The 22,170-nt window shown below is 66.3% G+C and overlaps 1 protein-coding gene across 3 annotated transcripts in view; it reads right to left on the reverse strand.

Annotated features, from left to right (window-relative positions):
- Positions 1-22,170, reverse strand: part of PLCH2 (phospholipase C eta 2) — a 70,726-nt gene that overhangs the window by 24,687 nt on the left and 23,869 nt on the right. For all 3 annotated transcript variants that reach the window (XM_047871642.1, XM_047871644.1, XM_047871643.1), the window contains 3 exons: positions 3,230-3,376; positions 1,062-1,305; positions 797-926 (listed from right to left, as the gene is read on the reverse strand). In XM_047871642.1, coding sequence (XP_047727598.1) covers positions 797-926; positions 1,062-1,305; positions 3,230-3,376 — 521 coding nt within the window. The remainder of the gene's footprint in view (positions 1-796; positions 927-1,061; positions 1,306-3,229; positions 3,377-22,170) is intronic.

Below are 22,170 nucleotides of genomic sequence, written 5' to 3' on the forward strand. Positions count from 1 at the left end.
TCATGCACAGACCCTTGTGCTCTGAGCTTCGGGGTCCCCACCCCCGCTCTGGCCAAGAACCACCAGCTGTCTATGGCGAGAGCACAAGTGAAGCCACCGGGGGCCGTGCCTGGTGGAGCAGCTGGCTCTGTGCGTGTGCGTGTGTGTGTGTGTGTGTGTGTGCCCGCGCGTGAGAGACAGAGAGAGACAGAGAGAGAGAGCGCCCTCCTCCTGGGTCTGCTCGCCCATCAACTCCACAAACCGGGACCCAATGATGCCACGTTTCCTCCCCGCTGCTCCAGCAGGAGTTCCGGAAAGAGAGAAACTAATTACAGACAATAAAGGCCGCCTCCCAGCTGACAGATGCATTTTCATAACTTCTAACACCGGGGTGGTTGCAACCGGGAGGCTGCAGGGGGCAGGGAGCCAGAGCTGAGGCCGCAACACGGGCCAGTGTGCACCCTGGACCCCGCCAGGCCGGCGTGCCTCATCAAGGCTGGGGAGTCGGCGGGGGGGAGTGGAGAGGGGGTGCAGCCTCCTTTGGGTGGTTTCCCTCAGGGACCCACACCTGCCCCAAATACCTAGGCTGCCAGGGAGGACCCCGCACAGCTGCAGAGAGAGAGGCGGCCACTTGGGGCATCTCAGCAGACGCAGGGCGCGCGGGGCGAGGGGCAAGCCGCTTCCTGGCCTCCCACTGACTGCGGGCCCAGAGAACCCGCCCAGGACTTCCCGCCGCTCGGGCAGGGCCCCTCCTCTCCGGACGCAGCCTCAGCCCCACAGAGCCTGTGCCCGGGGTGCCCGAGGCAGGGGACCCCACCTGGAACATCTGCTTCACCCTCTGCCGGGGCAAGTTCACGTTCAGCTTGTGCAGCAGCTGCAGAACCTCGCCGATGCTCAGGCTGCCGTCCCCGTTCTTGTCCGCCTCGTCGAATGTCTGCTTCAGCCACTTTAGGGCCGAGTCAGGGACCAACACGGGTCCAGCAGGCCCAGCGCGCCCCCCCCCCCCCTTCCCCCAAACGTGTGACCCGGCCAGGGGCGGGAGAGCCCCACCCAGGGACCCGCCCCCCCGAGACCAAGGATATTGGTCCCTAGTGCGCTGGCGCCGGGCCAGGCTGTCCTCGTCGCTGATGCCGGCCATGAGGTAGCGCAGGCCCGTGACCCAGGTGCGCGCCTCGTCCCCGCTGGGCGAGACCAGGTCCAGCGACTCACGGTGGCTGCCGTGATAGATGCTGAAGCAGCAGTTGGGGTCGAAGCTGCCGTCTGGGTAGCGCTGGAAAATCTCGGACTGCCGCCCTTCACTCACCTCCTGGATGGAGTCGATGGAGACTGCGGGCAGGCAGGGGCGGCCGCCGGTCACAGCCTGTCCCCAGGGGCTGGCGCCCCCGCCCGCCGCAGCAGCTTGCCCCGCTCGGCCCGCGAGAGACAAGGCCGGTACCTTTGTGGGTCCCCTTCCCATCTGAGGCTGGGGGAGCCGGGGAAGGGGTGTTTCAAGGGACCGTCAGGGTGGGGAAAAGAGAAAGTACACATGTGCCGAGGCTGGGGAGCCCACCCCTCCCTGCTCTGCTCTGACCCTGAGGGCTGCTCCCCACTCCCCCGGGGTGTGAGAAAGGCTCGTGCTCCCGGGGGCAGCCCCCTCCCCCTAGTTAGCAACCCCAGGCGCGTGGCTTCTGCGCTAGCCGAGGCTGCAGGCTGAGGGAGCCCAGACAGGCCAATTCTGTCCGTCAGGCTCCAGCCAGCTCGCGTCTCCACTCTGACAGGGCGACTGGCCCGATCCCGCGCCGCCTCCCTAGGAGGCTCTGGCTCCAGCAGGCCGCGGGGCCGGGGTGCGGCGGGGTCCTGCCCAGCGGGCACCAGCTCCGGGTCCACCAAGGATTTCATTACTGGCCACAGCACCCGGGGCTCCACGGGGCCTCCGTTCCAAAGCTGAATTACCACGAGGAGATGAGTTCTCAGGTCTGTTCCTGCACAGGCGGCAGGGCCCCTCCCAGCCGTGCAGGGCACAGGCATCCCCTCTGGGAGCCCGGCCCCCTGGGCTGGGCCCCGACCACCGCACCCTCCTGCCAGCTCTCACCACCTCCCAACACCACCCGCCCATCTCCTGCAGCCCTGCCTGGCGGGCTCCGTGCCCTTCTGGGAGCTATCCTGGGCAGGGCAGTGATGGTGGGGAGACTCGTGCCCTTCTGGGAGTTATCCTGGGCAGAGCTGTGATGGAGGGGGGGCTTCGTCCGTGCAGTGAGGGGGGTGTCCCTCCTGTCCTCTGCTCCCACCCCCTGAGCTCCCGGGAGTACAGAGCCCGCCTACAGGGCGGGGGGCCTGCCCACCTCTCTTCTCCAGTTCCCTGCATGCATGCGTGTGCATGGCAGGGGCGGGGGTCCCGGGTCCTAGACTAGGGGGTGCTGGCAGGGGACAGCTGCCCCCCATTCCTCCCTCCTCAGGATCCTCCAAGGCTAGAGTCAGGTCTGAGTACCGCACACGGCCTCCCCCAGTCCCGGCCTGCCCACCCCTGCCTTATCACCCGCTCCCACACGATGCCCAGTACGGGGAGCAGTGCCGGGCCCAGAGGAGGGGCCCCATCTGAGCATCATGGGCCCAGAGGGCAGCCCCACGCACCACCCCCCCACCACCACCACCAGGATGCCTCCCAGGGGCTCCGCGCCAAGGCTCCCAGGCCCCATGGCGGCAGCCGTGCCCTTGGCAACTGCGGGGCTGAGGCCCTGCCCTGGTGCAGCTGGGTCTCTCCGGGCCTGGGAGGACCCTGACGTGTCCCTTCCTGCCTCCAGCCTGGTCCCTGACAGGCCCTGCTCCGACGTCCACCTCGCCCTTCCACCCCTGCAAGAACCCTCCAGCCCAGGCCCCCTCCTACCCCGGGCGGCCCTGCAGCCCCCACGCCCCATGCCAGTCCTCATGCCCCAGGTCGCCCGAGCTAACATGTGGCACTGAAGCCCTGCCCTCCATGTGCCCCGCAAGGGTCTCTCTCTCTGTTCATGGCAGGTCTAGACCCGGCTACACTGAAGGAAGGGCCTTTTTTTTTTGCTCCTCAGACCATCCCAGATGGGCTCTCAGTCCCCACAGTCCTACAGGCCCTGATCCCTCTGCGCCTGACGCCCAGAGATCACCTCGAAACTGCAAGGCCAACCAGATGCCTGTGTCGGGCCCGGAGGCCCCTGGAGACTTCCCCGGCTGCCTCGTGGCCGCCCGCTCCCCCCCAGGGCAGCTCCCAGCTCCCCCGCCCCCAAGGCCGCCTGCTCACTCTTGGCCTTCTCGTTCTTGCGCGAGGGCCGCCAGCGGATGCAGGAGCGATGCTCGTCCAGGAAGTAGAAGCGGACCAGGCCCTTGGAGCTGCCGCGGAGCTTCACCATCTGGGTCCCCGCCTGCATGGCGCTCATGCATCTCTCCACTGGGCGTCATGGACACGGCGGGCAGAAGACAACCGACACAAAGACAGACGGGGCGCCGTGAGAGCCGGGCCAGCCCTACCGCCCACCACCCCGTGCACAAGGGGTGCAGAGACCGTCCGCCCGTCCGCCCGCCCGCCCGCCGGCCCTCCGCGGGGGCGGGTTCATACCCCCAGGCGCTGGCCCGGGCCACAGGCCCACGCTCAGAAACAGACCGAGCCACCCAGCCCCGGCCACGGCCACCCTCCCCGACTGCCCCGGGCCAGGCGGGGTCCCAGGCAGGACCCTGTTCCTCTGCAGCTTGGTTTCACTTCACTCCAGCCACCGTGTCCATCCCACCCCCAGTGACTGCCGTGACCTGCCCCAATGCCTATGACACACGAGGGGCTGTGGTGGCTGAGGCCGCGCTCAGGAGCTGCCGTGCACAAGGGCCTCTGTGGGTGGCCAGGCCGTGGTCTAACCTGGGAGCCTGCACCTGCTTTCGGTGCCACTGGGGAAAGCCGGCCTCCTCCTCCTCCCTGCAGGAAGGGTGAGGGTCTGTCCCTAGAGGCCACAGAGCGGGGCCCCGGGAGGTCAAGGCAGCACCAGGCTTCAGCTCCAGAACACAAACCCTCCTCCCAGCACCCCTCCCCGCCCTCCCTTCCCCTCCTCTGTCCACTTGGCCTCCTGTCTGCAGCTCTCACGTCTCCCAGGTCCTGAGGGGAGGGGGTCCCAGCCAGGCCAGCAGCCCCCCAGGGCTGGAGAGGCTGCAGGCTCTGGGGCTCCAGGCGGGGGATGGGTCAGCCCCAGCCCCCCGGGCCCTTCACACCTACTTACAGAAAGCCCAGGACTGCTGCAGCATCGATAATTCCACCCCACATGACCCACCCACTAAGGGACCCCCTGGAGGCAAATGCCACCCGAGGAGACCAGCCAGTGGGACTCCTCACACTCCAGGGTGGTGGTGGGAGGGCCCACAGGGAGGCTGAGCTCCACAGAGACACCGAGTGATGAGGACACAGGTGAGGCTGCTGGTGCACAGGCACCAAGAGGGGAGGGATAAGGCAGGACAGGGGGAGAGGGGCGGGCGCAGAGGCCAGAACAGGTTCCAGAAGGGGCACCCAGACCAGGCCCCAGGGGCGCGGGACACAGTCCCAAGTGGAGCCTTCCGTGGGCCGGCCCAGCCAGAACAGACACAACCTTCCCATCACCGGCCGGGCAGGCCTCCACCCCACCCCTGTCTCACACCAGTGAGGGGCATTCTGCCCCCCTCTAGGCGCGGTCTCGTCCCTCACCAGCACGCTAGCCCCAGCGCATCCCGGCTGAAGGTGCCACCCCCACCCCTGCAAAGTGCCAGGGACCCCTCAGCAAAAGTTTTATAGCCACCTGAGTGCCCAGCCAGCATGCCCACCACAGCCCTGTCCCTGATCCCCGAACCCCCACCCTCCCCGCTGCCTGCCTGGCGCCCTGGGGTCAGACAGGTGGGCCGGGGGTGCAGCGGGAGCCCCATGACCCCCAGAGGGAGACCCGAGGGGCAGGAGGTCATAGGTTTGCTTTGGAGGAGGGGGGCCTTTTGCACGCCCAGAAGCAGCCCCCACCCTCCTGGCCCCTGTGGCTCTGGGGCGGGGCTCCCGCCGAGGAGGGCCAGGCCTGCCCCCTTACCTAGCGGGCCTAGCTGCCAGGGCGGGGACACGGCCACACTCGCTCCGACCCAGAGGAGGGCCTCTGCCAGGCAGGCCACTGTTCCCCCGGTCCGGCTGGGGGTAGACGGCCAGGGGACAGACATGCTAGGACGATGGCCAGGGGTGGCTCTCGGAGGCCAAAGGACGCCCGCGTCCCCCACCCCGCCTCAGCAGCAGGTCAGGCAATGGCAGGTGGCACAGGGGCTCCACGGGCCCTCCTTCTCTCTTCCTCCTCTTCCTCCTCCTGCTTAGAGCCTTGCGAGGCCCCCGCGGGGCTGCTCCCAGGTCCCTCTGGCATTGGCCCAACCGTCACCTGCCGTCCTAGATGGCCCCCAGGTCAGCCTGCCCATCCGCCAGGGCCACGAAGGGATCCCCAAAGAAGCAGCGTCCCAGAGTCTGAGGGCAGGGCAGCTGCAGGGCCTCTGCAAGCCCCGCCCACCCCCTGCCCAATCCCCTGTGCTAATCCAAGCCCGGGTCCAGCCCAGCTGGCCAGAGGATTTAGGCCAAGGGAACTCCCAGCTGGAGACCAGGAGGGCAGCGGGCAGCCCCCACGTCCCGGCTGAGCGACAACAGGCAAGACAGAGAGGCCACCCCAGGACCCAAAGAACACCGCTGTAAGGCCTGGGGTGATGGTCCTCACGGGACCGTCCACTGTCCCCCCACTGCCCTCCCTGCTGCCCCTTCTCTGTCCCAGCCTGAGCCCCAGAATCGCCAGCTCCCAAGCCCACGTCCCTGGTACTTGCCAGGGGCTCTGAGGGGCTCCTGTGGTCCCCGGGGTGGGGGTGAGGGGTGACAGGAGCAGCAGAACCCCACCCTCAGTGTCCAGCCCTCCGTGGGCCGCAACCAGGAGCCGAGCTGGGCGGGCTGCCTGCCCAGGCCTGTCTGGCCCGGGGAGGGCCTGGGACACGGGGGCCCCTTTCTGCTTCGACTCCTAGCCCTGGAGGGACAGTTGCCGGTCCCCAAGCCTGGGTCCCGTGCTCCCAGACGTCTCATCCTGCTCCGGGCCCCCGGCTGTGCCGCCTCAGCTCCCAAGGACCAGCCCCTGGAGAGAGCTCCGGGAGGCGGCCCACTGCCCTGGGCGCATTCGTCGCCGAGCTCTGCCCCCAGAGGCTGCCCTCCCTTGGTGGGCCCGGCCTGGTGGGGGAGAGCCGGGCCCAGGGAGGATCTGCTTGCACATCTGCTGACCGGACACGCCCACTCACAGCCACACCAGCGAAGGCCCAGACGAGGACAGCCCTTTGGGGCGGGCAGCTCTGGACACGAGGAGGAGAGCTGGGCAAAGACAGACAGACGGTGGCACGCCCCCCTCTTCCAGGGCACGAGGCCCGAGGGGCAGAGCCCCACCTCACGGTCACACCGACCAGCGGCCGCGAGGACTGGTCCCAAGGACCTCGGAGCCCGTCTGCCGCTGAGCCCCCGAGCCCCTGGTCCCCCGCGTGCCCCCTACCCAGGCATACCTGGGCTGTCACCCTTCCGTCCCCAGCACAGAGGCGAGTGGCTGGGGCCTGGGCCACAGAGCTGGGCACAGCCCGGTCCGAGGTCGGAGCGGGGGGGCGGGGGAGGCGGCAGGCCATGAGGAGCTAGTGATGGGTGTCCCAGGCTGACCACAGGGAACAGGGCCCCACCTGACCAGAGCCAACGCAGTCGACTCAAAGCCAAATGCCAGAACCCAGTTAGGAGCCTTTGCCAGAGCGGCTCCGAGTCAGTCCCTTCAGGAGGCGGTGCTATGTGGAATCAGGTTAGGAAGCCACCAGCCTCTAGAAAGAGAAAGGGTCCTGGGTCTCCTCCAGGAGACGCGGCTGCGGAGCCCTGACAGCATCTGTGTGTTCGGGGGGCAGCTGGAGCGGGGCAGAGGGACCAGAGCAGGAGGCCGGGAGGCGGGTCCGAGGCTGGCTCCCCAGGCCACACCTGCCGGTCCTGTGTCACGGCCCCATTCCATCGGCGGGCCCTCCCTGACGCTGGGGCATCCCCTCCTGCCTCAAAGCCTGCGGCTCTTCAAACCCAGGTTACACCTGGTCACACCTGCGCCTCTTTCCTCCCCCACGCCTGGCCCCTTTCTGGGGTCTTCTCACCTCCACCCGGACAAAAGCTCCCTGAGCCAGCCACACCCTGCCATCCTCGGGTCAGGCCCCGGGACTCTCAGCCCAAATCAATGGTCTCCTGCCATCAGCCAGGGGCGCTCTGGTGCCCTAATCTCCCTGGGCAGGGGGCCCAGGAGGGGGCCCACACTGAGTGGCCCTGCACCCCTGAGTCCTCCTCAGCCAGCCCAGGGTGGTCCTCACTGACCCGGCGGAGGACGGTCCAATCAGTCCAGCCTGATGCAGGGCTCTGCCACCAAAGCCCCTCTGTTGCCCGCAAGACCCTGGTGACCCCCACCTGAGCTCTGACACTCTGACCAGGGTCTGAGGACACCGTGAGGGGGGTGCTCCTGACTCTGGGGACACCATGTTGCCCCCACAGTGCCGCTGAGCATGCTGGGTACCTGCGAAGGCCATGCCCCAGGCGATTGCCAAGCTGGGCTTGAACCCAGGACAGGCCCCGAACCCCAATGGCTCAGCCCCCCAAAGCGGGGGCAAGGTTCCTCCCTTCCCACCCTCCGCAACAGGGGCTGAGCCCCAGGCCTCTAAGGGAGGGGCAGCAGAGCCCAGAAGAACCAAGCACAGAGCAGGGGCACCTACCATTGACCAGGTCCCCAAACGCGTGAGCCGGGCCCCCGTGTCCACAGGTGGTCACCGGAGCCAGCCCCCCCCCTCTCAGGGTCACAGAAGGGAACAGGTCCCAGGACCGGAGAAAACCCCCACCCCAGGTGCTGCGTGGGAGCAGACCCAGGCCAACACCGGGAGGGATAGGAGCCCAGCCCACCCCACCCATGGGCTCACTCCCTCTGCACCCAGGACACTCGCCACCACCCCGCCTGGCCTGCGAGCACCAGCCGCCCAGAGCGTCCGGGGGAGACTGACATCCCAGCACCCTGACCCCAGCCAGAGTCCACTCCCTGGTCGGTCCCCACCTCCAGCCCCAACAGTCCCATAGATGTGGCCGCCAGAGCAGCCACGTGTCACCAGCCCTGCGGGGGCTCAGTCTCCACACTTGGCCTCCAGAGCCTGGAACCAGTCTACACTTGACCTACCCGGGTCAGCCAGGAGCCTCGCCAGGAAGGGGCAGGAGGGCTCCAGGGGGCACAAGGGGTCCCTCGAGCCCCTTCCTCCTCACGCCTGCCCCACACACCTCTCCTGGCCCTCAGTCCTGTGACCTGAGTTGCTCCTCTGAGCATCCTCCCGCCTGCCCTGTGGCTTCCGGACGAGACCGCACACATTCATCTGCACACTGCCTGATCCCCCAGGGCACCGCCGGGCAGGGACCACCCTGTCCTGTCCTGCTCTGTCCCTGTGCCATTCGGGACTGGCCCACAGCAGAAGCACAGGCTGGGCCCCTGGTGCCAAGGCCGCCAAGCCAGCCCCACGAGGTGACACGAGTCAGCGCCCGGCATGGCCGTCACTGGTCATCTGGTGGCCGTCCAGCCTCCAGGGCTTGGCCACCGCCAGCCAGTGCCGGCACCTCCGGCTGCCGTCCCCGAGGAGGCTGGCGCCTGGACGCGCTCAGCACAGATGAACGGGTGGCATCCCCCCCAGGTGGGGCGAGGGCACAGAGAGGGCTCCCCCCACACTGACACCCCAGAGGAAAGGTCCCCATGACCTTCCTCAGCTCGGCCCTGCACCGTGGCTGAACCGCTGACTCGGACGGCCTGCCTGTCTCCATGCCTCAGTTTCCCTGTCTGTCAGAGGATGCCCCACAAGCTCTCCCTCCTCGATTCCTCCAGTGGCCACGGGACACGGTGGCAGCTTCCCCAAGGGGGAAAGGTCTTTGCCATCAGAAGCTGGCCAGCAGTGGCTTTTTCTTTTTTACACCGGAGGCTGAGCCGCCCTCACACGGGAGGGGGCAAGAGGCCAGGGGCGATCAGCACCCCCGCCTCTTCCCTGGGAGGGCTGGAAAGCGCAACAAAGCCCACAAACGATGCCCAGAGGCTCCCCTGTGCGAGCACGCGCACTCACCGGCACTCTTGAGGTGTCACGGGCCCCCCGTCCACGATGGGTGTGCGCACGGGTCAGGCCCTCCCTTGCCCCTTCACTGAGCAAATGAGCGGAGGGGTCGGGGTGTGGGGCGCGTTCCTCCCCTCTCCCTGAGGGCACTGGCCCTGGGTCCCAGGCTGGGCAGCACCCCCCCCCCGCCGCCAGCCCCTCTCCCCTCCGACATTTCTCTGCCTTTTCGAAGGATCTTCAAGGGAGCCCTTCCGTGTCCACTTGACTCAGAACAGACAGCAACGGCCGGACACACGGAGCCCGAGGCTCCCGACTGGCGCGGACGCTGGCCTGTCCCTGCCACAGCCCTCACGGGTCCTCAGCCCCCGCCTGTCGCCCCGAGCCGCATCTCTGCTCTCCACCGGGGCCGGTTCCGCACACAGCGGGCACTCAGGCTGTGCTTGGGTGGAGAAGAAGAGGAAGAGGTCAGCAGGCCCCAGCTGCTGCACCGGGCTCCCGCGCGCACCCACGGGGGATCGGCCCGGCCCCTGGCCAGCGCCTCACAGGAGGGAGGGACAGGCCCACACACATATGGCGGAGATTATTTAAACGTCTGAGAAGCAGCTCGCGCCCCCCTCCCCCTGCCCGTCTGGGCGCCTCCTCCCAACTATTTTTATTTTATCAGGGAGTGCGAGTCGGCTCCCTCAAGCCCCCCCTCCCCGCCCCAGGCAGGACTCCAGGGTGACTGTGCCCAGCGCCCAGGGGGCACAGGAGCCAGGGCTGGCCCGAGGGTCTGCACGAGGGCAGCAGACCCTGGGGGGGGGGGGGTGGTTGGCCAGGCCAGCGAGGCCCAGGGCTGGCCCCAGACAAGACTGGGGGAGGGCGGGGGAAAGGGGAGCAGCCGGGGATGGGGCTTCATGCTGGACACTCCACCTGCCAGGATGTGCCTTTCTCCTCCCGCAGCATCCTCGCCGTGGGGCCAGAGGCTCAGCCTTCTAGCAAGAGCCAGGAGAGAGTTTTGTGGGCAGGGGGGCCTAGCCCCGCGGCATCACCTGGCTCAAAAGCAAGGGGGCCCGAGGGCATCGTGGGGGTGGACCAGCCAGACTTTGCTCTGCCCCTCTGGGCTGCTTCAGGCCACCCCACCCTTTCCCGAGAGTGCCATGGGGTGGAGACGGGCTCTGGCAGCCAGCGATGTCCCGCCCCCCCTGCCGACTGACCAGCCCCGGGCCCGGGCCCGCACCTGCCACCCACGGAGGCCCTGGGTGCCTGCGCTTCTGGGCAGGGGACGGCAGCAGCCTGGCCCATTCCTAGCCGGTGACACAGGATCCTGCCAGGACCAGCCCTGAGGGAAGGCCAGCGGGAACTTTCTGTCTGTCACCCGGTAGGGTGTGAGGGGCCAGGAGTCCACAGCTGTCCAGGCTCCTGAAGCAGTGGGTATCCGGTGCCCAGTGCCCTTCCGCTGCAGAAACCCCTTCCCATGCAATGGGCCACCACACTGTCACCGAGGCTGCTGGGCACCACGGGGACATGGGTCTTCAACACAGGGTGGGGTCCCAATATCCTGCTTTCCTCTGCCTGCCCAGCAGAGCCCAGGGCCTGCTCACACCGGTAAGGGTCTTTCCCGCAGTGGCTCTCCCTTTGCCTCCTCCTGTCTTGGTGGCCCCCAGCTCAGCCACAGCAGTGGCATTAATCACACTGGACAGTCGTGTGGGGAGAGGACTCTATTTATAGCCTGTTCTCACAGGTGCCCTGGTTCATGGGCTCTGGGGGCTCCTGTCCCAGACCCCGGCCCTCATCTCCCAGGCACTGGCTGAGCAGAGGCCGGGAGGGGGCAGGACAGCCATCACACAGCCACATCGGCCTGGCCTCCCTGGAGGCAGGTGCCCAGCTTTGTCGGCTTTGTCTGATGGGCCTACCCCCGGGAGCCCCCGGGAGTGGCTGGAGAAGCAGAGAGAGACTTCCAGCGGCTCTGGGGGTGGGGGCATGTTCCTGAAAAGTCACCAGATGGACTGGGCCTGCCTGCTGGGAGGAGAGGAAACTCCCGCAGGTTGGGGGGGTTGGGGTCCTCCCTTCACTGGCAGAACCGGCCGTCCCCACCCCACACCCACCTGGGCCTGCGCAGGAGGCAGGCGGCAGCTGGCGGGGCTGGACGGCTGCCGGCAGAGTGGGCACGGAGCCACGGAGGCAATAGGAAACAGAAGAAGGCTGAGCCCGTGGACTGATCCCTGGGCCCCGCCGCTCCTGCCAGCCAGGGCAGCTTCCTCGAGAGCCCTGGGGCCTCAGGCACCTTGAGGACTCTCCGGAAGCAGCTGGGCTCTCCCAACTTGACTTCCTAAAGTCCCCTCTATCTTGTCCCCGTGTGGCTGGGGATGGGACCTCCCTGAGCGTCACCCTGACTTCCCTCGATTCCGTCCCCCCACATGCCCACCGTGGACCTGGGAGGGGGTGCAGGAGGGGCCGCTCACACCCGGCCCATGGTCAGTGCCACCACAGGGGCCTGAACAACAGGCAGTTTCCAAAGGTCAGCAGCTCAGCTGACCGGGGCCAGGGCCCGATCACTGTGAACCCAGGACCAACACGAGTCACTGGGACTGAGAACAGCTTCCTCCTCTCTTCACCCGATCGTCCGGCACCCGAGGCCCCAGCCTGGAGTCTTCAAGGGCCAGCTGTCCCTGGCTGGCACACCGACCCGTTCGGGACGGGCAGCGTCCTCTCCCTCCAGCTCTCAAGAGCCGGACAAAACATCCCGTCCTGGAAAGGGTGTCCGTCACCCTGCCCGAGGGGCCTTTTCCACACAGGAAGTCTGTCCAGCCGGCAGAAGCCCACGTAAGCCGTGCTGGGAGCAAAGTCCCAGAAGAAACAGGCACTTCTGATTACTCCTCCCTCCTCGATGCCTCTGCCCCCGACAGCCTGCAAGGAGCATGGAGCTGGCCTCTGCGCCCCTCGCTCGCACCCTGTCCTGGCTTCTGTGCCCCTCGCTCACGCCCTGCCCGTCCCCCGGCTTTCCAGGAGAAAGGTGCCAGGAGCTTGGAAGCTAAGCCATCAGCTCATTAGCTGTGCAGATGGGGGGCCGGACCCAAGACTCCAGCCCATCTGCTCTGTCCTCAGCTGCACATTTGAGACTGTTCTCTCCCGGGGTGTGGGGGGAGGGGCGCAGCACACTCCTCCCAGCAGACAAGGGCCAGGCCACATGTCTCCCCCTCGAGGCCAGCTGAGACCCTGACCCAGGCAATGGGGGCACGAGGGGCCTCAGGCCCTGCTGCTGCCCTCCTCCTCCCCTCCCAGGACCAGGGCTCTTCCCTTCCTGGCTGCAGAGCCTGGGTGTGTCAGGCCTCCCTGGACCCTGGGGGCAGCCGGTCGCCCCCTTGGTTCGCAGGCAGGCATCCCGCACCCCGGAACCCTTGGTTCTGACCAAGGTTGACCAAGGCTGGCTGCTGATTCCATGGATCTCTCTGCAGGCCAGATAGGCAGGGATGTGCTGGGCCAGGCTCTCCCCAAGGACCAGCCACTATGGGACCCCTGCCCCACACTGGCATGGGGGCTGTGGTCATCCAGGGGTGTCCCGACGAGCGGCCCAAGCACACAGCCAAGCCAGGAGTGTCTGCACCACCAGCCCTCTACTGCCATGCTGTCCTCCACTCATAAAGGGCATCTCAGCAAGAGAAGGGGGTGGTGAGGGGACAGGCATCCTGGAGCATCACACACACAGGGCGCACTCTGCTCACAGACACTCTACCAAGGCAACTCCACGCCATTGCTGTCTTCCACAAGAGACTCAGAGAGGGTTGGCATCTGCCTGTGGTCACACAGCTCATCAAAGGCACCGCCAGGGTCTCGCCCTCCGACGACCTGGCAGTAATGTCCCCACTCCCCCGCCTGCTCTCCGAGGCTCCACAGTCCCTCCTGTGTGTCCACACCAATCAGAGGGAAGAATTAATTAAGTCCAGAACAACTGGGATCCAGACAAATGGCCACAAGGCAAGCTCAACTCTCCTTGGGGGGTCTCAGCCCTTAGTCAGGAAGTTCTGCTGACTCCAGTCCCTCCAGCTACAGCTGTGGTGGCTCTGGGCCCTCTCCCCTCTCTGCTTCTCCCCATTCCTGGACGGGAGCAAATGCTGCCTGAGAAGTGCTACCCCATCTGGTCCCTGCGGGGACGGGCCCTGACACCCTGCACCTAAGCTCCTTGGTGCTGGGCAGCTCCCGGCAGCCTTGGAGGGCGCCTGCCACCCCTGTTGATCTATGCTGTCTGCCCAGGGCAGTGCCCGGGGCCGCAGGTCAGGACTGAGTGACAGATCTGAGCAAGAAATCTCCCACGGAGGGGGGAGGGGGGGGAGCCTGGCGGAACCCTGAGGGCTCAGCAAACCACCGCAGGCGCCTCAGGGAGAAGCAGCTGCTGCCCTGTCCATGGTGCTGACGAGGCTCGGGGCGCCCGCGCTGCCCTGGGTGAAGGGGGCGGGAGGGGGTTGGACCAGGCGAGCCCCCGGGTCCCACAGGTCAGGATACCCCAGATCCGACCCCCCCCCCGCACTGAGGCTGGTGCCCCACGGGGGCAAACTGGAGGTCAGGTGTCCGTCAGCTCCGCGGGGGCACCTCCTCCCCCCCCCCCCCCCCCCCCCCCCGCCCATGGGGTTGTCTCCACTTTTTGCAGAGATGCTGGCACAGTGGCGGACGATGCGGGGGACAGGGGTGTGCAGGTGCTTATGGGATGGGGTCGTCCCGGAGACCCCTGGGGGAAGGGGTCAAGCCCTGCCCAAGCGGGCACAGTGGGTCACCGATGGGCAGTTCAGCGTCTGACCCTGGCTCCCTGCAGGGCAGTTACAGCCTCTTCCTTGAGCCCCTACTGCTCCCTCTTACCTTCGTCCAGGCTGAGCCCACCGGGGTCCACAGGCTCTTCCATGGCCCACGGGTACCACCCCTACCGCTACCGGCGTGGCCCAAGGGGCCTCGGGCGGTGTGCCGGCCCCGCGTGTCCCTGCGCCTGAGCGCGCGCCCATGGCCGATCACCGAGCGCTCAGCCCGCCGCTGCCGGGACCGCCCCTCCCGCCAGAGCCCCGCCCGCCTTAACCCTTCACAGCCCAGCCCCGCAGTGGGCGGGGGAGGAGGCGCGTGCGGGGTGGGGGTGGGGTCTCAGTTGGGCGCGCCTGCTCTTTCAGCACTGGCTCCGAAGGCCACCCTCAGCTGGCTCCGACCTCCCTCCCTCCAGGCCAGCTCCCCCCAGGAATGGAATGCCGTCCGGTTGGCTGCCCCCGCCCCCGGACCACGGGGTCCCTCTGATCATTACAGACGACCTTCCCCCCACCCCGTGGGGCTCCCCCAAATGCCCAGTGCTTGCAGGATGGCTAGGGTGACATTTCACTGGCTGCCTGGTTAGGGGTGTGTGCGCAGCATGACGATGAGGGTCCGGGAGCCCCTGGTGGCAGCCCCTGCCCCTTGGCATCCCAGCCCCTCCTGTGCCCCATCTCTGCCTCTCCCTACATGTCCCTCAGTGAGCATCCTGAGAAGATCCTGGGGTCTAGGGTCCTGCCTGGGCCAAGCAGGGAGCCGTCTGGGGGTGGGGTGTGTGCGGAGCAGCCCCCACCCCTGCTCCAGCACCGCCTGCCTCTTCTTGGGGTGTGTTCTGGTTCAACCTGTGGCATCCAGCATCCAAGAGAAATGACGTTCCCCACATCAGCCACAGAGACCGGCTGCCCCGAGCCGCTGCTCTGCTCATGCCTCAGGTGCTGTTTCCAAAGCCACCACTTCTGCCCACAGCCCTGAGGGTGGCCTGGAGAGGTCGACGGAGATGTGGGCGAAGGTGCTGAGGCAGCAGGCAGGGAGGCAGGCGGCAGGCCAGAGCAGGAGGACCTGGGGCTCCTCGGGGCTCCCTGAGCTGCCGCCACCCCAGGGTGTGACTGCCTCCTGCCAGGCCGGGCCCCCAGGTGTGGAGGGAGTGAGACACATGAGCCACCACCTGGATCCTGCCCAGGGAAGGCCACAGGGCTGCCGCCTGGCTCCCTTAAAGGGGCAGCCACCTCCTTTGCCGCTCCTGGTGGAGCCCAGCCCCTCAGTCTCTAGGGATCTGCCCTCATGAGCTTGACACCTTGACCTTCCTGTCCACAGTGGTCACTCGTGCACTGGGCAGGGTCAGGATCCCCGGGCCCGTGCGCACTGCGGTGGCACATCCTCCCTCCAGCGCCAGGTGTGACTGAGGTTCTCTGCTGGCCACACCGGGAGGGGGTCCTGCAGCCGAGTGTGGAGGGCTGAGGTGGGGTCTGTGGGGCCAAGAAGAGGGGACCAGGCCGAGCAAGGCACCAGCGCAAATGTGCATAGACGACCTGTGGCCAGGAGCAAAAGCGGGGAGGGGCCGCTCCGGCATCACCACACCTGCGCTTTGCAAGTCCCCTCACACAGTCCCCACTGGGAAAGTGCCAGCAACCCCAAAGTCTCAGAAGAGGGGAAACTGAGGCAGGGAGAGGCGACAGGCAAAACCCAAGGAGGAAGGGAGAGTGGGGGGTGGAGAGGGGCGGGCAGACACAGGCTCCCGGCGAGGGGCCGGCTCCCTGGAGTGGGCAAAATGAGGTTGTGGTTCAAGTTCAGGTTCTGATGAATAATCCAACGGCAGGGCCGGCCCCACCCCCTCACAGCCTGGAGCTGATTTCCCCCAAGGGGCGGGGCGGGTGGGTGATTACCGGCGGTGATTAAAAGCCGCCTGCCGCACATGTTAATTTGCTTAAGATTCTGATCTCCTAAATCTCCTTTCTGGGCATTTAAGCAAAATTCTGTCTTTGAGAGCATTTGGCCTGGCTGGCAGTGGGTGGGGATGCACGTCTGGAAGAAGGGCCTGCCAGGCCCCCAGGAGTCTAATTTTCTTCTTGTTTGAAGAGGAGACCGGAATAAACAAATACTGACAGGGGGGCGGTGGGGGGAGGACAGTGAGCCTGGGGCCCCAGCCTGACCCCTTGGCTCTTGGGGAGAGGGGAGAGCTCATGCTCTGGAGCCCCAATCCTGCTCCCCGCCCCCAGGCCCACTGCCCTGAGCCGCCCCTGCCCACCCCCGCCCCCCTCCCTGCCTCCCTGCTACCTGCCCACGTAGCATGGACACCCACATCAGCCCAGACCCACTTCCTGTCTGGAGCCGAGGGGTCGTACAGAGGGAGCTGGGGTTGCAAGGGCAGGGCCTCCTCACCCCTGGAGACAGAGCCTGGGCCCGGATGCCAGGATGCCAGCTCAGGGGGTCTGCGTGTCAGGCCCAGAACTGCCATCCGCCCACCCCCACTCCCTGGAACTTCCAGATCTAAACCACCGGGCAAGGGCCAGTCTGAGGCTCAATCTGGCCATGAGCTCCAGCTGGGTCCATCCCTTGGCTCTCAAGCGTGGCCAGGAGGAGGCCACTCCAGGCCTTAACACATGGGGGGCAGCCTGGACCTTGGGCCCAGAGTCCCTGGGTTCCCAGCCAGTCCTGTCGGTAGTCAGAGCTCGTCCCCCTCCGTGCCTCAGTTTCCTCATCTGCACACATGTTCTCAGGACTGGGGTCTACACAGGCAGGCAGCCACTCACAATCTGATCCTGATAGCCACAGACACACTGGGGTCTGCCGAGCCCCCTCCCCCCCATCACGGTGCTGAGCTTCCCCACCCAAAGCTGACCCTGAGGGTCCACACGTGTTCCGTGAGCTTGCCTCGTGCACTATGCACCCTGACCCTTCAGCGTGTTCATCTAGCTGTGCCCCACCTGGCGGGGGCAGAAGGCAGGCCCACCGTCCACCAGCCAGCACTGCCCGTGCTCTCACGCTGGGAGTCCTATGGTTCCCTGGGACAGCTGTGACACGGTCTAGTCCCTGGTCATCTCGCAGGGGAGGCTCCCACACCTCTGACCCTCCAAAAGCACTGTTTGGGTCGCCCCTGTCATGGGGCAGCGTGCACTGACCAGGGCTCCTCCTGGCGTGCGGGGACCCCCAGAGGCCTGCGTGTACACGTGCGTGTGCCCAGGGGCTGGTGGGAGCGCACAGCCTGTGTCGGGATGAACAAAATGATATTTGGAAAGGAAAACAGCCCCGAAGAGAGACGGTGGAGCCCCAGAGACACAGGGGGTGGCCGGGGCACGGGCAGAGCAGAGGCAGGAAGGAGGAGTGTTGCCCTAGTCATTCCCAGCGTGGGGTGCCTGCAGCCACAGGACCCCGAGCCCCAGAGGCCCCCTCCAGCCAGGGGAACAGTCGGGGCAGCCGCCTGGGGACAGCAAAACCCAGCACACGCGAGCCCAGCACTGTGTGCCCTAGGCTGACCTGAGAGCGTCCCAGGAAGCACCGTGCCCAGGGAGGGGCTGGGAAGACCATTGGAGATGGGAGGAGGCATACACAGGGCAGTGCCCTGCTGGCCGTGGGGGACCCTGGTTCCAGTCCTGCTCCGTCCCGCCCGTGTGCCCAGGGGAACCCACACCCCCTCGGGCCTGCATTTCCCAGTCTGTGACCAAGGGAGAGCAAGCAGTTCTGAGGGGCCTGGACAGCCATGGAGGAAGGTCTGGAGAGCAGTAAGGGGCAGGGGGCACAAGGTGGGGGCACACCCGGGGCCAGGCCTTCTTGTACCAAAGATCCCACTGCAATGTCCCCTTTGGTGGCCACTGTGTGACACGGGGCCTAAGGACACTGCCTCGCTATTCTCAGGGTCACGGGCCCTGACCAGTGCCTGGGTGGCAGCCTCCGGGAACAAGAGGCTACGTGCCATCGTCTCCCCACGAGTGCAGTAGAGCAGATGTGCAGCTGCAGAAAACCTCCACGGGGCACCTTGGATTTCGTATTCGGACTTGTGTCCTACATAAATCTCCAAGGAAACGCTTCCCCGATGGCCTGCTGCAGTAAACCAGCCCAACTACAGGCGGGCTCGGCCTCGAGTCTCCCTGCACCGGGGATCCAGGGACACGGGGGGCCTCGGCGTGTCCCCTCTGCTCCTCAGAGTGCCTGAGTCAGAAGGACCCCCGGAGGCCACCGCGTTCAACCTCTTTGCTTTTAAGACTGGGAAACTGAGGCAGACGGTTCATAGCCAAGCGGAGGCAGACCCAAGACCAGGACTCAGACCCCGACCCCAGGAGTGAGTTCCAGAGGGGACCTCCGGGGAGATGGCTGGAAAAAGTGCACCCAAGCAGACCGCAGACGCAGATAAACCCCAAGCACAGAGGCCCTGGGTGGCAGGGGCTGCTGCTAAAACCTAGCATTCCCACTGCCCCCAGGACCCCCGTGCCCACCCCAAACAGGGCACGAATCTGCCTCACGGTCCCCCAAGCCCGGCTGAGCCAGCAAATAGCTCCGAAAGAAACAGCACTGAACTCCCAGGCAGAAGAACAGAGCACGCAAATACAGCACAACAGGAAGGCCGGATGGATTTGGGGTCCGTGGGACGGGGCAGTCGGGAGGGCAGAGTCCCTCTGGCCAGGGTGGTCAGGATCAACACAGCAGCCCCCAGGTTGCTGGAGCAGAAGGGGAGATGGGCTCCAGTCCTCGGGCGAAGCAGAATGTGGCCAGGGCCCTGGGGCTGCAGACAGACCCGTGGGAGGAGGCAGGGAGAATGGGGTGATCCGCCAATGAAGGGATGGGCTGGCAGGAAATGGAGGCCACAGACAGCTGGAAGGACGGGGGCTTCTGGAAGGCTCTGCCTGAAGAGCCACAGCCACGCCCACATGTCCAGGCCCCCAGGGGCACACGCGGCATTCGCCCCCCGCATCGTGACACCCTCAGCCACAACACCTTTCCACTCGAAGCCCTCCTCGCCCCCACAGGACTGAAGCACCCTCAGCCCTCCCCCGCTCCGCCAAGGTCATCAGGTCAGGGCCCTGCCCTGGGCCGTTGTGGTCCCACCGGACGGCCCTGCCTCTCTGCACCAGCCTGACCTAGATTCTGTGCCTGCAAGCAGCAGCCAGGCAGAGCCACAGCCGGCCTGGCACGAAGACAAGGCGGCCGGATTCCAGGGCCAACAGCCACACAGCCCCACGGCCACAGGCCCAGCCCACCCAGAGTCACCCCCAAGTCCCTGGCGAGGTCTGTCAGGAGCTGCCCACCGCCCGCCCCACCCCCTCCCACAGCCGTGGCCCGCAGCAGGCCGGGCCAGCCGCCAGGGCCTGGAAACGTCCCATCAGCCTCACCGGCCCCTGAGCTGTGCCACCCTGGACCCAGGGATGGGAAGCCACTTGGCCACTTGCATCGATTAAAAACACAAAACTCCTCGAAATTAGAAGCATGTTCGTGCAGATGCAAATACATGCAAATCAGCCCGTCTCTGGCTATCAGGCCTGCATGCAGAGGGCACGTTTCTGGGTCAGAGGGAGCCACAGCCTGGAGCCCCCACCCCAGGGCCAGGTTAGGCTGCCCGTGCGCGCCCCACCACCCTTCCCTGCCCTTCTCCCTCCTCCGCGTCTGCACCCCCAGCCGTCAGTCCAGGTCTATTAAGCACCTGCCGTGCGTCAAGGAAGTAGGGAGCAAACCAGAGCACCTCCACCCTCAGAGAAAGGCAGAGCAGCAGGAATGCGCCCCGCTCCTTGGGGCAGCCCTGGGTGGGGGCGTGCAGAGGAGCCCCCCCGAGTGCCGTACCTTCACAAAGCCCAGAGAAGACCGGGCCACCTCACTGCAGAGCAGGAGTTGAGGGGGCCAGGGGCACCAAGAGAGGGCAGGGGCCAGAGCGTGCCGGCTGGGGTGCACTTACACTTGCCGTGAGCACAAGGCTGTTGGCCCCGGACCCGGCTCAGGCCACAGAGGAGCAGGAGCGGCAGCCCCCTCGCCGGCCACCAGCACCCACCCGTCTCGCTGAGCCCAGGATGGACAGCGCCGGCACAGGGCACGCTCCTGAAGCCATCCTCTGAATGCTGCCCCCCACAACCCCTCCGCACCGGGTCCTTCCACGACGCGCCCTGCTGTGTATGAATTGCAGCCGGACTGACTCCGTCACCACGTTCAGGTGCCCGTTCGAGGAGGGTTCGTTGGCAGAATGGAAACCCTTTAAAAATTCTGGGTGGTAGCACATGCTTCTCCAACAGCAAAAGTGGATAAACACCTCGGAGAGGGCTGGGGTTGGTGCAGAACTTGTCATGATGTCTCCCCCGGGGGGAAAGCGGGGAGGCCCTGGGAGGCTGCAGCTCACGGGGCCCCCGGCACGTGGAGAGAGCCACGCTAACTGCCTGGCACCTGCAGGTTCTAGGAGCCCCACCCTCAAATGGGGACCAGGGCTTGGAGCCTGGGAGGGGGCTTCTGGGCTGACTGCTCACAAGAGGGCTGGGTGGCTCCACGGGAACCTGGGACACCCTGGGTGTCATGTGATCTCACCAAATAAGCTGAGTGCCGCGCGCACCCATCGAGAGAGGCAGCCCCCGTGCAGGAAGACGGCCAGCCCACGTTACCACACACGCTGCGACAGCCCCAGATCAGGCCACCCTTTGCACCAGAGGAGCAACGGTTGTGTAATGGTTGTGTAAGCACACATTAAAAGCCAGTGAGACTTGGAACACAAGAGGCTGCCCAGGGAGTCAAACTTGGCCTCAACACCATTTGCATGGTGACAGGTCTATGTGGAGGGTGTACCCACGTGGGAAGTGGGTCTGGGCTGGGGGCCTCCCTGGGGGCAGGGCCGTGCCACCCACTGCTAACCCCAGTGTCGAGAGTCAGCCGTGCCCGGCACACAACCTCTTGCTAGGTATTTGTCGAGTAGCCGCCCCAAATACAGTAGGAGGGCCAGGCTGGGGAGGTGGCAATGCCCAGCAACACCCCCACCCAAGCCATCTCTCCTGGGAGATTCAGCTGCTGGCCTGCCAAGAGCAGCCATAGTGTGCTACCTGGCGAGAGTACAAGGTCTGCCCGAGAGGCCTCAGCCAGCTTCCCACTCAGAGTGACTGTCCCTCCAACCCCCAAGGCATTGGGGTCAGAGCCAGGATCTAGTCCCACCTCTGCACCTTCTAAGACGGGCAATGCCTTGGTCAAATAGCAGGTAGAGGGCGAACTCCCAGGGAGGCTGACACAGCCCAGGCAAGAGGTGTGAGCACACAGCTCAAGACGCTGGGGGTGTGAACACACAGCTCGGGGAGGGGAGGCTGGGGAGGCTGGGGTGTGAACACACAGCTCAGGGAGGGGAGGCTGGGGAGGCTGGGGTGTGAACACACAGCTTGGGGAGGGGAGGCTGGGGTGTGAACACACAGCTCAGGGAGGGGAGGCTGGGGAGGCTGGGGTGTGAACACACAGCTTGGGGAGGGGAGGCTGGGGAGGCTGGGGTGTGAACACACAGCTCGGGGAGGGGAGGCTGGGGTGTGAACACACAGCTCAGGGAGGGGAGGCTGGGGAGGCTGGGGTGTGAACACACAGCTTGGGGAGGGGAGGCTGGGGTGTGAACACACAGCTCAGGGAGGGGAGGCTGGGGAGGCTGGGGTGTGAACACACAGCTTGGGGAGGGGAGGCTGGGGAGGCTGGGGTGTGAACACACAGCTCGGGGAGGGGAGGCTGGGGTGTGAACACACAGCTCAGGGAGGGGAGGCTGGGGAGGCTGGGGTGTGAACACACAGCTTGGGGAGGGGAGGCTGGGGTGTGAACACACAGCTCAGGGAGGGGAGGCTGGGGAGGCTGGGGTGTGAACACACAGCTTGGGGAGGGGAGGCTGGGGAGGCTGGGGTGTGAACACACAGCTCGGGGAGGGGAGGCTGGGGTGTGAACACACAGCTCAGGGAGGGGAGGCTGGGGAGGCTGGGGTGTGAACACACAGCTTGGGGAGGGGAGGCTGGGGTGTGAACACACAGCTCGGGGAGGGGAGGCTGGGGAGGCTGGGGTGTGAACACACAGCTCAGGGAGGGGAGGCTAGGAGTGTGAACACACAGCTAGGGAAACTTAAAGTGAGAACACACAGCTCAGGGAGAGGAGGCTGGGGGTGTGAACACACTGCTTGGGAGGGGAGGCTGGGAGTATGAACACACAGCTCGGGGAGGGAAGGCTGGGGAAGCTGGGGTGTGAACACACAGCTTGGGGAGAGAAGGCTGGGGAGGCTGGGGTGTGAACACACAGCTTGGGGAGAGAAGGCTGGGGAGGCTGGGGTGTGAACACACAGCTTGGGGAGGGGAGGCTGAGGAGGCTGGGGTGTGAACACACAGCTCAGGGAGGGGAGGCTGGGGTGTGAAC

Source organism: Prionailurus viverrinus, chromosome C1, assembly GCF_022837055.1.
Source record: "Prionailurus viverrinus isolate Anna chromosome C1, UM_Priviv_1.0, whole genome shotgun sequence".
Classification (NCBI taxonomy): Eukaryota; Metazoa; Chordata; class Mammalia; order Carnivora; family Felidae; genus Prionailurus; species Prionailurus viverrinus.